This window comes from Canis lupus, chromosome 36, assembly GCF_048164855.1.
Source record: "Canis lupus baileyi chromosome 36, mCanLup2.hap1, whole genome shotgun sequence".
NCBI classification, from domain to species: domain Eukaryota; kingdom Metazoa; phylum Chordata; class Mammalia; order Carnivora; family Canidae; genus Canis; species Canis lupus.
Window position 1 is genome coordinate 19,074,899 of NC_132873.1, and position 18,935 is coordinate 19,093,833.

General features: G+C 36.0%; 1 protein-coding gene across 19 annotated transcripts in view; it reads right to left on the bottom strand.

Moving 5' to 3' along the window:
- Positions 1 to 18,935, bottom strand: part of CARF (calcium responsive transcription factor) — a 97,813-nt gene that overhangs the window by 42,368 nt on the left and 36,510 nt on the right. For 16 of the 19 annotated variants that reach the window (XM_072813002.1, XM_072813003.1, XM_072813001.1 and 13 more), the window contains 5 exons: positions 14,266 to 14,386; positions 11,505 to 11,648; positions 8,891 to 9,124; positions 7,128 to 7,290; positions 4,645 to 4,708 (listed from right to left, as the gene is read on the bottom strand). In XM_072813002.1, coding sequence (XP_072669103.1) covers positions 4,645 to 4,708; positions 7,128 to 7,290; positions 8,891 to 9,124; positions 11,505 to 11,648; positions 14,266 to 14,386 — 726 coding nt within the window. Of the gene's footprint in view, positions 1 to 4,644; positions 4,709 to 7,127; positions 7,291 to 8,890; positions 9,125 to 11,504; positions 11,649 to 14,265; positions 14,404 to 15,071; positions 15,245 to 18,935 lie in introns of all 19 variants that reach the window. The other 3 variants (XM_072813005.1, XM_072813006.1, XM_072813004.1) reach the window with 3 other exon arrangements.

An 18,935-nucleotide genomic window follows, 5' to 3' on the forward strand; every position in this document is an offset into this window, starting at 1 on the left:
GGGAGCCTGACGTGGGACTCAATCACGGGTCCTCAGGATTATGCTCTGGGCCGAAGGCAGTGCTAAAGCGCTGAGCCACCGGGCTGCCCTCATTCAGCAACTTTTTAAAAATATAAATTCCTAGGTTCAACCTCCATTAATTTAAATTCAGTATATCTAGGATCTGATATTGGAATTTTTTTTTCCTTGAAAGATAATGTATTTGCAACTCTAATTGCAATCTAACTTCCATGCTCATGCTTCTCTGGATATATAAAACTTATTGAGCCTCTCAATTATAAAGACCAAACTTAATTTATCTTTGGTAGCCCTTATACCTAGGATAATACCCAGCATAAAGTGGGTCCTCAATAATAATAGTATTAAATTTTATTTTAATAATTTATTTTGGAGTAAATGAATAAGAGTAAAAATCTGTTTTTAAGTATCTCAATTGCAAAGTAATTGTCCTTAGAGAATATAGTCCCTCTCATGTAATTTTTATGTATTAACCCAAATATATGCATCTCTTAAAGCCAATCAAAACCAATATCAACAACTGTTTATTGCTTCTATACTGTAACTAAGTAATTTTTAAAAATGACCCTGGTGTCAGACAAGGATGGATTTAAGCACCAGCTAGCTTTTCTTGGTAACCTTCAACATGCTACTTAACTTGGTTTTTAAGCTTCAGTTTCATCTGTAACATCAGGAGTAAGAGAATCTTCCTCAAAGGACTTTTGAGGTTAAACAGCACTCTTTGGGCAGCCCGGGTGGCTCAGCGGTTTAGCACCACCTTTGGCCTAGGGCCTGATCCTGGAGACGTAGGATCGAGTCCCACATTGGGCTCCCTGCATGGAGCCTGCTTCTCCCTCTGCCTGTGTCTCTGCCTCTCTCTTTCTCTCTCTCTCTGTCTCTCTCATGAATAAATAAATAAAATCTATTAAAAAAAAAAACAAACAGCACTCTCACATTTCTTGGCTTCTTCATTTCTTTTAATTGAAGTATAGCTGGTACACAATGTCACATTAGTTTCAGGTGTACATATACTGACTCCATCATAAGTTTGTATGTTGTACTATGCTTATCTCATGTGTAGCTACCATACAATGCCATTACAGTACCATTGACTATGTTCTCTTTTATCCCAGTGACTTGTTCCTTCCAGAATCAGAAGCTTGTATCTTCCACTCCTCTTAATACACTATACCCATCTCCTACCACTCCTCCCTTCTGGCAACCATCAGTTTGTTCTCTGTATTTATGGGTCTGTTTCTGCTTTTTATTTGCTTATTTGTTTTGGTTTTTAGAGTCCACATATAAATGAAATCACATGGTATAGGTCTTTCTCTAACTTATTTCATTTTTTGGCTTCATTAAATCGCTAATTCAAACATCTCATTTTCTTTGATCACAAACTCTTATTTTTCCAGGGACTTTCCTTAAGTACTTTACTAGACCTGTTATCTTAATCTCACGTGAACTTCAGTCCATTGTTTCCTCAGTTTTCTTCAGATATATCAACTTCTTCCTTAATAAAATTTTCTCCCCATTCAGCTTAGTAGAATCCTACAGTTACAGTTTCAGTCACTCTTGCAAATACCCTAAACTCCCTTGCTTCTTAGTACTTTTGTTATAACCTCTGATAAAATCCTAACACTGAATGAAAATGGCTTCCAGAGCCTACATGTTTGAAGCGGAATGCCACTGAGAAAGAAACTTGCTGCTACTACTAATACCAATTCATGATCATCAACTTCAACAGGACCTTCACCTGTACCTGACAATCTTAGGTTTCTCTCACTCTATATGATAGAAGATTTCAGATGTCCAATCTTGGCCACACTACCTGAGACCTTTTTCATTCTCAGCACTCTTACTTAAAGAGAAAAGAGAAACTATCAGTAATTTCCTCAACTTCTCATCACCAAAGATATCAAATACCTTCATCTTCATGTCTCTCTTCAGGTCTGTCTTATCTGAGAATACCTTCCCTTAGCCCCATATTCCCTTCATAGTACATTGTCTCTACTTCTTCATTCATCACCCATTTACTCTTCAACCATCCCAATGTGGCTTCTTCGCAATCCACCCAACTGAAATGGCTCTGATACTTAAGCTTTCCATACCTGATTTTATGAACATTTTTCTTTCCCCTTGCCATCACCAAATCCTATTCTTATACCAGTGCTGCCTACCTCAGTAAATGCCATTATCAATCAGTTGTTCATGGAAGAAACTCAGGATTCATCCCAGATCATTCCCATTCTTTTACCCCCCTTTCATTTGGACAGCTCAAAGGGCCTCCTAAACCCACTTTGCATACTGAGTTTTATTTCCAAGCATTGTCTATGCTTAAAACCATACCAGCTTCCTTAAGTTCCTGAAACATGACAAGCTCTACCTTGCTTACCTTTCAAACATGGTAATCTTTTGATTAGCAAATTCCTATCCATTCTTCTGTTCTTAGTTTAAAAGCCACTTTCTCAAGTGTCACTTCTCTACTCCCTAGATTAAGTTATATTCTCTGTCATTATTCTCACACAATTTTGCACAACTCTTTTATGGTTGGGATGCCTGGGTGGTTCAGCAGTTTAGTGCCTGCTTTCAGCCCAGGGTGTGATCCTGGAGTCCCAGGATCAAGTCCCACATTGGGCTCCCTGCATGGAGCCTGCTTCTCCTTCTGCCTGTGTCTCTGTGTCTCTGCATATCTCTCTCTCTCTCTCTCTCTGTGTCTCTCATGAAATAAAGAAAAAAAATTTTTTTAAAAAAGAAAAACTCTTTTATGGCAATATTCATAATAGGAATTAGAATATATTTGCTTAGTGTCTTTTTCTCTTGCTCAAGTTGAAATTCAGTGAAGAAACTTACTTGTTCTCTTCTTTGTCCAGCACTTACCACAATAAGTAAAATATGTGCAGAACAAATGAATAATGTTAAAGAATTTGAAAGTTATTTTCTATGCACAGTGACTCAAAGGTTAATGAGCTAAAGAATAAAGAAATAATTGTACTGCATATAGTTATTAATTTATTCTAAAGCATTTATTTAGATGTTGCCTTTATAGCAGGGATTATGCTAGGAACTAGGTATGGTTAACTTGAATAAAATACAGCCCTTGCTCCTGAGGAGCTCAAATCATAATGAAAGATACAGATATATAAACAAAAGGATACCATGTTAAAGGCAGAGGTAAGTACAAAAGAATGAGCCAAAGGAATTCAATTGAATAGTGAGAAGAGTTTGCCATATAGAAGCAGAGAAAACGCATCTCCAGAAAAGAGAAAAAAGAGTAAAATAAGCTTGGAATAGCAAGAGAACACAGAAGTAAGAGTATATGAAAGAAAGCAAACCATATAAACCATATAAAACGAATAATAGTTTCCTGATCAAGATCTCTTAAGGTTATTACAGGAAGTTGCCTAGCTTTACAGTCAGGTGTACTTGTAATCAGTCTCAAAATTTTAGTCATAAAGCATAAAAGCTGATTATGTGAGGAAATTTATTTATTTTTTATTTTTTTAAGTTTATTTATTTATTTTTGGTAATCTTTGCACTTAATGTGGGGCTTGAATTTACAACCTCAATATTGAGTCCTAGGCTTTTCCAACTAAGTCAGCCAGGCCCTCCTTATTTTTGTTTTTATTTGAGTATAGTTGATATACAATGTTACATTGGTTCCAAGTGTATAATACCGTGATTCAATTTTTCTATATGTTGTGCTATGCTCATCACAAGTGTAGCTACCATCTATCACTAAACAATGTGATCACAGTAACATTGACTCTATTCCCTATGTTGTGCCTTTTTCAAAAATATTTATTGGGGCACCTGGGTGGCTCAGTGGTTGAGCATCTGCCTTTGGCTCAGGTTGTGATCCTGGGGTCCTGGGATCGAGTCCTGCATCAGGCTCCTCATGGGGAGCCTGCTTCTCCCTCTGCCTATGTCTCTGCTTCTCTCTCTGTGCCTCTCATAAATAAATAAAATCTTAAAAAAAGAAAAGATTATTTATTTGAGGGGGGAGGGTAGAAGGAGAGAATCTTCAAGCAGACTCTTTCTGAGCACAGAGCCTGATCTCATGATCCCCAGATCATGACCTGAACTGAAACCAAGAGTCAGATGCTCAACCAACTGAGCCACTTAAGTACTCCTGTGCCTTTTATTCCCGTGACTTATTCATACTAACTGGAAGCCTTCTCCCATTCCTCTTCACCCATTTGGCCCATCCTCTACTACTTCACCCCTCTGGCAACCATCAGTTTGTTCTCTGTATTTGTAAGTCTGATTGTACTTTTTGTTTATTCATGTATTTTGTTTATCAGATTTCACATATGAGTGAAATCATATGGTATTTGTCTTTCTCATGAGAAGTTTGACTTTTTTCACTTAGCATAATACCCTCTAGGCCCATCCATGTCATTACAAAAGGCAACATCTCATCCTTTTTTACATCTGATTAATATATATGAGAAAGTATATAGGAGTAAATATAAGTATATATGTTTAAAAAGCTAGAATTATTTTGACAAATCTTAACATAGCTGCTCTTGTCTCTTTGGGCCCTGGTTTCCTTATCCATAAAATTTGATTAGGTGAGATAGTATCTTCAATATCTTCCAGCTTTAACATTGATTTTATATATTAAAGATATTTAAGATAACCTACCTTCTGCAAATGTAACTGTAACAGTCTCTCTGAGAATATGCCCATTATCTGTAGTCCACTGAAGCTGAAATGAGAACATTTAATTCAGTAAAAATAATAAAGCACTTATATTAAAAGTATTTTAAAGTATCAATACAACTATCATCTTATTCAGTGATAGCATAATTGTGTTTTATTCAGAAATTAGTTTCTTCACTTGTTTATATTCTCAAAACATAAGTATATTTCATTATCCAAATACATTAACTTCCCAAGTTCAGATAGCACGAATCTGGATAGCAAGTGTAGATGGCAAAGATCATTGCTAACCAAATGTTTTACTTCCTGAACTTTGGATAGTGAATAATTAAGAGAGTTTTGGATGGAAAAGAATAGTAGCAGTAGCTAAAATCTGAATCTATTTAGTTAAGAAGACACAATTTGGATAATAAAAATTTGGAGAACAAAGGGTATTACTACTTAGATTTTTTTAAAAGATTTATTTATTGGGGTGCCTGCGTGGTTCAGTTGGTTAGGCATCTGCCTTTGGCTCCAGTCATGACTGAATGATCCCAGGACTGAGCTTCACATGGGGATCCCTGTTCAGTGGGGAGTCTGTTTTTCCCTCTGCCCATGCTCTCTCTCTCTCTTGCTTGCTCATTCTATCTCTAAAATAAATAAAATCTTAAAAAAAATAAAAATAAAATTTATTTATTTTAGAGAGTGAGAGGGAGCACATGCGAGTGTGGGCGAGGGGGAGAGGTAAAGGAAGAGAATCCCAAGCAAACTCCCTGCTGAGCACAGAGCCCGAAGTGGGACTTTGATCTCACTACCCTAAGATCATGATCTGACCCAAAATCAAGTCAGACACACTTAACTGACTGAGCCACCTAGGTGCCCTGCTACTGAGATTTAATGCCATAATTACTGCCTGTATTATAGTTAGTAGTTTTTTAGCAAAATTTTTACAGAACTGACCAATATTCAGGGGATAATTACAGTATCACAGTATGAGGTAAAATTTACATCCAAAGATGGCATATAGAATGAACATCATCCCTTTATGTATTCAAGTCTGAATTATTCTACTGAAACTTGTCTGTTTTATTTTTTTAAGATTTATTTATTTGAGAGAGAGAGAGAGCAGGGGAGGGGCAGAAGGAGAGGGAAAGAATCTCAAGCAGACACCCTGCAGAGGTAAAGCCCCACAAGTGCAGGGCTTGATCTCACCACTAGGAATCGTGACCTGAGCAGATATCAAGTCAGATGCTTAACCAACTGAGCCACCCAGGTTGCCCCTTGTCTATTTTTTAAAAGAGGGGGAGGTATACACAATATATACTCAATAAATATTTGTTGGATGAATAAGATATACTTTTTACAGAGATAAAATACATTGATTTTTATTTTTTTAATTTTTATATTTTTAAAAGATTTTATTTATTTAATCATGATAGACAGAGAGAGAGAGAGAGGCAGAGACACAGGCAGAGGAAGAAGCAAGGCTCCATGCCGGGAACCCGACGTGGGACTTAATCCCGGGACTCCAGGATCACACCCTGGGCCAAAGGCAGGCGCTGAACCACTGAGCCACCCAGGGATCCCCAATACATTGATTTTTAAATGAAGATAACTATTGTTATTATAGTCAGAGCTGGAAATTCAGATATTTCTTCTGAAAGTAATATAAAATTTTAGTCAAATCATCATGAAGGTTCATAGTGTTCACATTGAAAAAGAAACTATTTTTTCTTCTTTTTTAAAAGAAGATATTATTTATTTATTGAGAGAGCAAGCAGGGGCGGGGGGCAGAGGGAAAAGGACAAAGGAGAGCCCCCACTGAGCAGGGAGCCCGACCCAGTCCCAGGACCCTAGGATCATGACCTGAGCTAAAGGCAGATGCTTAACCAACTGAGCCACCCAAGTGGCCCTTCCCTTTTCTTAAGATTTATTTATTTATTTCAGTGAGAGAGAGAGAGAGAGAGAAAGTGAGCAAGCTCGGGGCCAAGGGAGGGGGTACAGGAAGAGGGAGAGAGAAACTAAAGTAGACTGCATACTGAGCAAGGAGCCTAAAGCAGGACTCAATCTCACAACACTGAGATCAGACCTGAGCTGAAACCAAGAGTTGGATGCTTAACCAACTGCACCACCAAGGCACCCCAAAACTACTATTTTTTCTTTCATCACAGTTATTTGTTTTTGTTTTTTTTTTAAGATTTTATTTATTTATTCATGACAGACAGAGAGACAAAGAGAGAGAGGGGCAGAGACACAAGCACAGGGAGAAGCAGGCTCCATGCAGGGAGCTTGACGTGGGACTTGATCCTGGGTCTCCAGGATCCGGCCCTGGGCTGTAGGCAGTGCTAAACCACTGAGCCACCTGGGCTGTCCTCATCACAGTTATTTGTATGGCCTAATAACAACCACTCCACCATTAGGCCAAATAATAAGAGACATTGAGAAAGATTCTATAATAAAATGAAGAATTGAAATTGTAATCATACCGTTGCTGGAATAATCTCTGAGTTATACTCATTATCTCCATTTCTCAAGGATTTCTGTACCTCATGGATGTGATTTTTAATATCATTTACAGTTGGAAAAAAGGATAAATTATGTCTTTCAGGTACCTCATCAGGTTTAAATAGTTCTCTTTCTACAAATTTTCTGTAGAGAGCATAAAATAGAATTAAAACATAAATAATCTAGTAATATATTTCAGATCAAATGAGAAAATTTCTTTTTTAGCATAAACTTCTTAAAGCATGGTTTACAGCATTATAATTTATATTTTTCCACTTCTAATTTTTTCTGTACACCAAATCAAAGAAATCATGCAGACTAAAGCAACATACTTTCATTGGTTAAATATCTCTATGTCTAGAGTAAGCTTTAACAATTTTAAGAATTTTTAAAGGAATCATTATTTTCATTTTAAGCATAGTATGTTTTGACTGCTAGTGTACCGAACACTTCTTACCACGGATCTCCTTTAACACTTACTATTATCCTGTGCGGTAAGTGCAATTATCATTCCCACTTTACAAAGAGGGGAACTAAGGGCTGCTGAAGTTAAATAACTTGCCAAAGTTAACATCTAGCAGTAAGTAAGAGAGCTTGGGCCTACAACCAGATTATGTGCATAAACATCTTGTTACACTTCAGCCAAAAGGCATCACTTACTATATGAAATATGATCTGCTTGCATTTTATAAGTAGACAAAAGAGAATACAGAAATAGGAGTCAGCATTGACACATCAATATATAAAAATACATAAAAATTATTATAAAGTCCAAAATTTATATGTTTTATGCATTATATTCCATAGATCATATGTCAGAGTTATATTATACCTCTGTTCTTAAGGTTCAAGTTTAATAGATAATGTATGGCTTTACCAAATTTTGGCTCTGCTCTAACAATGCCCCAATGAAAATGAATATAAAATGTCTAAGAAAGCTGCTAAATGGGAAAATCATATATTAATTAAGATATAATCCTAGGAAATACTCATTGTGTTGTTCAGATCAGACTACAGGATGACCATTAGGAATAAGGCCAATTAAGTACCCGAAATCATGGTACTTAAAAAAGCACAGGCTGTAGAATTAGATCTAGATTTCAGTCCTACCTCTACCTCTTCAACCAGTTATTTAACCACTCATACCACCCATTTTCTCATGTACAGGATGGAGACAAATATACCAACTTTATAGAGTCACAATAAATGAGATCATGCATATAAAGGGCATATAATACCTGGCACACATATACTAAGTGCCACATAATAATAATTGTTATTGTAACCTGAGTATCAATAACATTGGACAGAGTGCTACTGTAAACTTCTATCATACAAAGAACTATCCATTTTCTTTTGTTGTAACACAATTTAATTGCATTTTGAATAGCTTAAATAAGTATCTTGGCCTAGGTTTTAAAATCTTTAGTTCTATGAAGGTTTTTTTCTGTAAAGGCATTTATTACACAATTCAATTGGTATATAATTCAGAAATAGTTCAATTTGCTCAATCTGAATATGGAATCTTTAAAATGAGTAAGTTGAGTCATTACTCATGGCTTGCCAAGTATCTGCTAGAAAACCGGTCAATTCATAAATAAGATTATTTTAATGAATTAATAAATTATATTTCTTATCTTCTCTGATAGCATACATCCTGGAAAATGTCTGTGATGGTAAATATATTATTTAAACTAACAAACAAAAATGAAAAATGTACAAGAATAATTTGTTTTTACTATACCTTAGCTGTTTCCTTACTGCATATACTTGTTCTATTCCCTGTGACACTAATTCTTGAATCTTATGTGCTACTTGAGGATGCAGACGTGAGGGTAATGCACAATTCTCATCCCTAATTGTAGTTTCCTCTTCTTCAAGAGAAGACATAGGAAAAGGGGAAGGTGGCAAAGGGAGGCAGGAAGTCTCTAATTCGTGATACTGATGAGCTTGCTTTGTTGGTAACTGTACATACCACCTGACAAGAAGAAATATTTTGAATTATGTTACTAGACAAAGGCAAGAATCATAGTTACTTATGTTAAAACTCATCAAGAAGGGGTGCCAGGGTGGCTCTGTTGGTTAAGCAACTGCCTTCAGCTCAGGCCATGATCCCAGAGTCTGGGATTGAGCCCTACATTCAGCTCTCTGCTCAGCGGGGAGACTGCTTCTCCCACTGCCTGCTGCACCCCCTACTTGTGCTCTCTGTCAAATAAATAAATAAAACCCTTTTTAAAAAACTCATCAAAAAAAAGAATCTTTTAAGAAAAGATTATATGATTATGTCATATTAAGTAAATAAACATTTTAAAACAATAAATGTAAATAAAAGTTAAAATATCCTCTGCTTGATGCTTTACTTGACAAATTTTATTTGTTTTAGAGAGAGAGTGCAACACATGAAAGAGAGCACACGTGTGCAAGCTGGGGGAGGGGCAGAGGGGAGAGAGAGTGTAGGAGAGGGAGAGAATCTCAAGCAGACTCCTTGGTGAGCATGGAGCCTGATTTGGGCTCATCTCATCACCCTGAGCCAAAACCAAGAGCTGGACAGCCAAGAAACTAAGCCACCCAGACTCCTTTCTAAGTTGGCTATACCCAATTAAATCAAAATCTTTATAAATCTTTACATACTTTCATTATAGCCCTATAGTTAAAGAGTGTACAGCAGTTAGGTATACATGAAAATGGTATTTTAAATTTCAAAATGTTAAGTAAATTTAATAAGACTTCCAAAGTCACCATCTTTTAAACTGTGCATTTTCTATGATTTTTATCCCCAAATTATAAATTCTGTGTTCCACCTATAATCCTTCCAAAAAAAAAGGTGACTATAATTTGGAGTCTACCAAGACTGAGATGTGCAGGAGAATCTTCTCTGATAGGAGCTCAATACGCTATCTCTATTGCGCCACAGCCCCTCTCTTGTGCCACAGCCCCTCTACTGTACACAGCTCCTATTGCCCCAATGAACAAGAGAATAAAATAGAATATGAGTACATATCTTTCAAATAGCACTGCAAAAACACAGATGCTAGGAAAATGAAATAATCTGGTAGCATATTGTTTTAATTGATATTTTTGTACAAAGTGCTTGCAATGACCAATACTATACATGTAACAGAGGCTATTTAAAAATTATATGCAATGTTCTCCAAACTGAATGATTTAATTATTGGCTACTCATTTTTCACATTTCCAGAAGTTTAGGTATTTATTTATTTATTTTTGTAAAGATTTATTTATTTTAGAGAGGGAGGGGAGAACACATAAGCAGGAGATGGGTGAGGGAGAGAGAGTAGACTCCCACTGAGCACAGAGCCAGAGCCGGGCTCCATCACACAACCTCATGGTCATGACCTGAGCTGAAACCAAGAGGTGGAGAACCAATCAAGTGAGCTACCCAGGTGCCAATATGCAAAGAAAATTTTAGGGAGGGAATCCCTGGGTGGCTCAGTAGTTTAGCATCTGCCATTGGCTCAGGGCGTGATCCTGGGGTCCCGGGATCAGGTCCCACATCGGGCTCCCGGCATGGAGCCTGCTTCTCCCTCTGCCTGTGTCTCTGCCTCTCTCTCTCTCTGTCTATCATGAATAAATAAATAAAACTTAAAAAAAAAGCAAATTTTTTTTTTACCAAAACTATAATCCATGCACTTAATCCCATTATAAGTTCTTCACCTGAACTAACATAAAGAAAAGTAAGAAAGCAAGCTAGTATTTCTTCTTATGTAAAATCTGAAGCACAACAAGTATAAAATAGAATTTTATGTAGAGCTTAGAATTCTGGCTACTATAAGTAATCGAAGATGGGTTAAAAAGAATATACAGGTGACTGTAAGTTTGGCTCCTAAGAAGTATCAGAAACAAAGTACGAAATATATAATGATATGTGTTGCTAAATATGCATTTTTCATTTTGGGGAAAATCTTCCATATGGTATACATAATTATTAGGTAGGCATTATCCAAACGTTTGGCTGATAAACACAACGGTTTATACAGTGGCAAATTTTAATACCTAGGGAACCACTAGGGAGACAATTCCCTTATAAAAAAACATTCTTTTTAAAAAATATTTTATTTCTTTATTCATGAAAGACACAGGTAGAGAGAGAGGCAGAGACACAGGCAGAGTGAGAAGCAGGCTCCATGCAGGGAGGCCAACGTGGGACTCGATACTGGGTCTCCAGGATCTCGCCCTGGGCTGAAGGCAGCGCTAAACTGCTGAGCCACCCAGGCTGCCCATAAAAAACATTCTTAATAAAGTAATTAGAAAACAATTATAATTTCTCTTACAGAAAACATTCTTGTAAATGGAGCTAATTAATTTGTAAAAATAAAATAACTATGTAAATGTCATACCTAAGAACACCACCAGCATCTACCAAGTTCTTCTTTAGCATGTTAAAAGCTTTTTCCTGCTCCATTCGGATTATTTTCTTGTCAATTTTGGGGTCTGTAGGAACTCCATATTCAGGAAACTTCTGTACCTTTTTAATATAAATCCTGTTTACAAGAAGAAATTCTTTCATATATAATGTCAAGAAAATCAAACTTACCAAGCAGAAGTTTAAGCATTAAAGTTTAGAGAAAAATCAATTAAACTACAAAGCATTCAGAGGATTATGTAGAAAAAAGAAGCCATATTCTCCGTGCATATTAGCAAATTAACAATAATTACATCAGTAAAAATATCTGGATATTTATGTATATTAACTTTTTTATAGATTTATTTATTTATTCATGAGAGCTACATAGAGAGAGGCAGAGACACAGGCAGAGGGAGAAGCAGGCTTCATGCAGAGAGCCCAATAAGGGACTCAATCCCAGGACTCCAGGATCATGCCCTGGGCGAAAGGCAAATGCTCAACTGCTGAGCCACCCAGGCATCCCGTATATTAACTTTTGTTTCTGGATTTGCCTCTTCTCAACTCTTCTGGAAGCCATAAAAAACTCATGCCTGTGGGTTACAGGAGGGTGCTGGCAGGAGGGAGAGAGGCAGTAGTCGGGGCAGCTAGAGGATGAAGGAACATGTGCTGCACTGTCAGTTCTCCATGTGGTAGCCAATGTTTCTTCCACTTCCTCAGAATGTGAAGCATTATTTATTTACTTGATAATGGAACTCTGGTAGTTTCAGGAAGGGAAGATCCACCAAAACATTCTCAGCCAGTGATGATAAGGCAGAAGAAACACAGCGGTCAGATGATGAGAACATGGCTACCCTTATGGCACCAGAATTTCCCAAACTCACCTCTAAAGGTCAAGAAACTATCAGTTCCGGGATCCCTGGGTGGCGCAGCGGTTTGGCGCCTGCCTTTGGCCCAGGGCGCGATCCTGGAGACCCGGGATCGAATCCCACATCGGGCTCTCGGTGCATGGAGCCTGCTTCTCCCTCTGCCTGTGTCTCTGCCTCTCTCTCTCTCTCTCTGTGTGACTATCATAAATAAATAAAAATTTAAAAAAAAATTTAAAAAAAAAAAAAAAAAAAAAAAAAAACAAACTATCAGTTCCCTGGAGGCAGGCAGTGTATTTCCTAAGCTTAACCTGAGTGCCCCAAGGGATACATACTGGATAGCAATGAATAGTTCTCTGAAATGTAAAACCCAAAGCAATGACAAATCTATAGTCCTCGTCTATCTAAAACTTATTGTGTTGATATCATACATTGCTAGTATGAATATTATTGGTAAAATCTCTCTGTAGAGCAACTGTCTTTATAATACCTGTCAATATTTTATTTTATTTATTTTATTTTTTTTAATTTTTATTTATTTATGATAGTCACACAGAGAGAGAGAGAGAGAGAGGCAGAGACATAGGCAGAGGGAGAAGCAGGCTCCATGCACCGGGAGCCCGATGTGGGATTCGATCCCGGGTCTCCAGTATTGCGCCCTGGGCCAAAGGCAGGCGCCAAACCGCTGCGCCACCCAGGGATCCCACCTGTCAATATTTTCAAAATATAACCTTTGCCCTAGCAATTTCAACAAACTTATTCTAATGATATACTTGTACAAGTATACAAATAGGTACAATGTTATTAGCTGCAATTTTTTTTTTCAAGATGTTATTTATTTATTCAGGAGACACAGAGAGAGAAAGAGGCAGAGACACAGGCAGAGGGAGAAGCAGGCTCCATGCAGGGAGCCTGATGCGAGACTCGATCCTGGGAGTCCAGGATCACGCTCTGGGCTGAAGGCAGGCACTAAACTGCTGAGCCACTCAGAAATCCCTTAACTGCAACTTCGTATATAATAATAAAGAATATTTTTCAGAGTCTACATATCTATCAGAGGACTAATTTAGTAAACGACAATTCATCCACAAATGTAATATTTTATGGCTATCAAAAAGAAGGAACCACGAAACTAATATAAAGTTATTGTCAATTATATACATATATATTTTTAAAGATTTTATTTATTTCTAAAATAAAAACAAAGAAGGAATCAGTCCTTTTATGTACAGATATGGAGGCAGTTTTTAGGTACACTGGGAATGAAAAAAAAAAGCAAAGCATAGAGTGGTATATGTCATTACATTCATTCTAGTATGAACAAAATAGTTGTGCGGTAAATAACCATAATAGGTATTCAGAATAGAAATAAAGCAATGCGAATTCACAGCAAGAAAGAAGGTATACTACTACCTAACTTTAAGGAGAGAAAATATTAGTAAGTTTTACTGAGATTTCAACATTTATGAGTATAAAGGAGGATATATATGTATGCATATATACACAGAATATCTTTGGAGAGATCTTTAAGAAGCTGGTAAGAGATGTTGCCTTAAAAAGGGACATAGGGGGGATCCCTGGGTGGCTCAGTGGTTTAGCTCCTGCCTTTGGCCCAGGACGTGATCCTGGAGTCCCAGGATCGAGTACCGCGTCAGGCTGCAGGCATGGAGCCTGCCTCCCCCTCTGCCTGTGTCTCTGCCCCTCTCTCTATATCATGAATAAATAAATAAAATCTAAAAAAAAAAAAAAGGGAGACATAGGGAGTGGGAGTAAAAGGAAACTTAGATTTCACGTATGCTTATTGGCACAGTTTAAGCTTCATAAAAATGTGTATACTACTTAATAGAAAATAAATACATAGTAAAAAGGAAATAAAAAAATAAAGCTTACCGGGCTGGACAAGTGGCTTTGTAGAGCTGACAAGACCTGCTCTCTTGTTCACTGATTTTTTTTAACTGGAAACCTTTTCTCCTTGGCCCATACTGACACTCCATTACCACGGCTCTACTCCCTGTGGGCCAAAACCAACTATTGATATTAATTTAAGTATCCATCTGTTCTGGACACTATAATAAAAATAACTTGGTGGTGGCAATATTAAAATTTACACTTTCAGTTACACAACTTTAAGGAAAGAAAACATCAGTAAGTCTTACTAATATAAACACACAAATTTAAAAGTTTATTTTTACTAAATGTAAAAATGTAACCAAAAGTTACATTTACCAAATGTACATTATGGGAAAGAAATCTGAAAATACCACATTTACTGAATGTTAACTGATTATTTACATACATGTTTTTTAATTATAAAATTTTTATTACTCTTTTATATAGAAATTACAAAAGCTACATTTATTAGTAAATATTGTCATGTGAAGTTTTATTTCCTTTTATAATTATTTATTTCCTTATTTCTATTTGTATTGTTAGAATACAGTAGTCCCCCCTTATCCGCGGGGGATACATTCCAAGCCCCACAGTGAATGCCTGAAACAATGGATAGTACTTAACCCTATATAAACTATGTTTTTTCCTACACCTATATACCTATGATGAAGTTTAATAAATTAGGCACAGGAAGAGATTCACTACAATAACTAATAAAATAGAACAATTCTAATAATATACTGTCATAAAAGTTACATGAATGAGGTCTCTCTTTCTCTCAAAATATCTTATTGTACTGTACTCACCCTTCTTCTTCTTGTGATGATATGAGATGATAAAATGCCTATGTGATGAGATGAAGTGAGGTGAATGACGAAGGCATTGTGATGTAGCATTAGGCTACTACTGACCCTCTGACAATATGTCAGGAGGAAGATCATCTGCTTCCAGACTGTGGTTGAGAACAGGCAACTGAAACCTTGGAAAGTGAAACTGCGGATAAGGGGGGACTAAAATAATGTAACAACCAGCCTCTAAGATGGCCCCCAATGATCCCTACCCCCTAGTACTCATGTCCTTGTGTAATTCCCTCCCCCTGAGCATGGGATAGACTTATTAACTTACTTCTAATGAATATGGCAGAAGTGACAAGATGTTATTTTTGATACAAGGTTATAAAAAGACTGTGACTTCCATCTTGGGCACTCTTTTGCTCTTGCTTGAATTGCTTTCTCTGGGCGAACTCTGCTGTCTACTGTGAGGCAGCTCTGTAGAGAGGCCCATGTGACAAGGAATAAGCCACATGAGTGAGCTAGGAAGCAGATCCTCCCCCAGTCAAGTGGTGAAATGAATTTAGCTCAAGCCAACACCTTAACTGCATTCTTCTGACAGAACCTGAGGCAGAACCACATTGCTAAGCCACTCTTAATTCCTGACTCAGAAACCATGAGATAAATGTTTGTTGTTTTCAGTCATCAAGTTTTGAGTAATTTGTTACATAGCAATAGACTATAATTAGGTAAATGTGAAAACTATATAGGTAATGGCTTTTTAAAAAAAAGATTTTATTTATTTATTCATGAGACAGAGAGAGAGAAAGGCAGAGACACAGGCAGAGGGAGAAGCAGGCTCCATGCAGGAAGCCCGACGTGGAACTCGATCCCAGGATTCCAGGACCATGCCCTGGGCCAAAGGCAGAAGCTCAACCACTAAGCCACCCAGGTGTCCCTATAAGTTATGGCTGTAAGTAAAAATACCCTATTCTAGGTCAAGTACAGAAACTTTTCAAATATAAAATAAGAAACAATCAGAAATAAAAGTGCTGATAAAGCCAACATTAAAATTTTAAATTAAAAAAATTTAAATATAAATTTTAAATACTTAAATTTAAAAGACACTAGAAGGTAAAGAAGTTGAAAAACAGTATTTTATAATACATATAACAAAGAATTAATATGCAGAATATAGAGCTACAAATAATTTTTTAAAAATAAAGAACCAAACAAAAACTTGGTAAAGATTATGAATAGGCAATTCAGAATGAAAAAAAAAAAAAAAGATATTACATGAACAATAAAAAAGATGTTGAACTTTACTAGTAAATATGGAAATGCAAATTTAACCAATAAAATACTATCTCACACTCTTCAGATTGGCAAAAATAAAAAATTTAACAATGTTCTTAAATAACTGAATCCACCAATCAATCTTAACATCAGAAAAAGGAGTTGCACATAGGTAGCAATAACAAGTACATAGCACACCTATGAAGTATTCTTGCAAAATACTAATGGAGATTAAATCTTTATTTAATCAAGCCTCCAGATCTAACAGTTCACAGGAAATATAGGAGATTTTTAAAAAAACATGTTAACTACAGTACAGAGATGAAACCAGCTAAACTCAGAATATGGCAAGCTCTACAGGATAAACTACCTAGAGGAAAAGAGGAGAAATAATTTTAGATGAAAAGATATTTAAGAGATAAATTAACCAAATGTAATCTGTGAACCCTGGATGTGAATTTGAACAAACCTCTGGAAATAGCATTATTTGATAAGTAAAAAAATTTGAACATTGGACATTTTATGACATTAAGAAATTACCATTAATTCATTTAAAGTATGTGATTTTTATATATATATATAAAAGAGTTCTTATCTTTTAGAGATATATACTTTAATATATAAAATATATTTTAGTAATTATAGATAAAGCAATAGGATATCTGGAATTTGCTATAAAATTATCTTGGAGATGGGGAATGGAGAAGTTGGTAGGGAAATGAGGTAAGATTGACCATATGCTAATAGCTGTCGAAGCTGGATGATGGATAGATGGGGAGTCATGGGATTTCATATATTATTGCCTTTACTTTGAGACATATATATATGTATTATTTTTATATATTGCCTTTAACTTGAGATATATATGTATATATATGAAAATTTCCAGAATATAGAGATTTCTAAAGTCTGACAGTGCAACTCTAAGGTAAATGAAGAAAGGGAAATTTTCACACATTGCTGAAACAAGTGAAAATTGGTACAAGTTGTCAATTCCTCAAGTATAATTCTGAAATTTAAAAAGTTCAGAAAACAAAATTTTGGGGAACCCATCAGACTACAAAACTTGACCTGAACTTTATGGGGCTATTTATAGTCTTTTATTTATTCCTCTTAGTATTACTATCCAAAAAGTATTACTGTATTTGATTATGTGATATGGTCTACAGAATATTTGCTGGAAGTATTCTGTAATATTATGGTATAACATTCCAAAAATTCTGAAATACAAGTGGCCCAAAATCTTTAGAGATTTTGGACCTGTACAATCACTTCAGAGAACAATTTGAGATAATCTTGTAAAGACGAAATGGGCATACTTTGCAACTCAGCAATTCCACTTAAATGCATACACCATCAACTTATTTACAACTTTTCAACAGAAAATATATATTGTTAAGGTTTGACTACAGAATTCCTTATAATGTTGAAAATTAGAAACACCCTATGATCATTAGTAGAAAAATAGTGGTTTGGTCATATGCTGGAATATTATGTACTGGTTAAATTAAGATCTATAAAAGTATCAATGTGGATAGATTTCAAGAAAGCAAGGTGAGTGAAAAATTACATAACAATGTCTATAGTTTACTATTTGTGAATATTTCAAAATATTCAAAACAGTAAAATACATTATTACAAATAAAATATGTGTGTTAAAGTATAAAAATATAGACTGGAAAGATACACACCACATTTATGTAGTGGCTGCCTGTGGAGAGTTAACATGGGAATTAGAACTAGGGAAGGGGGGGATCCCTGGGTGGCGCAGCGGTTTGGCGCCTGCCTTTGGCCCAGGGCACGATCCTGGAGACCCGGGATCGAGTCCCACGTCAGGCTCCCGGTGCATGGAGCCTGCTTCTCCCTCTGCCTATGTCTCTACCTCTCTCTCTCTCTGTGACTATCATAAATAAATAAAAAAAAAATTAAAAAAAAAATAAAAAAATAAAAAAAATAAAAAAAAAGAACTAGGGAAGGGGAAAATGCTGCATTTCTTTTATAGGATACTAATGAAACCTAGAAAGAAGAGGTTATATTTATTTCATCTTCCTTCACATATTTTTTTATATCCTCAGAGGGCCAGGGTGAGACTGCAACTCTTCCAGCTGAATCAGCATTCCCATAGTCCTAAAATAAATCACTTATCTTTATGTTCTTTCATGTATAACTGGCCCTACGGTGAAATTCTGGAAATTGTTTGAAACTCTGCTGCTTTAAGGGAGCCTTGCTGGCTTAGTCAGGGGAGCATGCAACTCTTGACCTGGGTATTGTGAGTTTGAGCCCCACATTGAATATAGAGATTAGTTAAAAATAAAATCTTAAAAAAACTTCACAAACTCTATCACTTTAATACACACTAGCCCAATATTTCAGAATAGTATATGTAGGACATCTGATGCTGGAGAATCCTAATATTGGAAATCTATATAACACAACCCCAGATTGCATACAAATTCTATACAGTAACTCCAGAGTCATAAACTATAAGCTATAGAAAATGAATATAAATTTGTCCCACAAAAATAAATAACTAAATAACTAAATAACTAACTAACTAACTAAATAAATAAATAAATAAATAAATTTGTCCCACAAGATGAATCA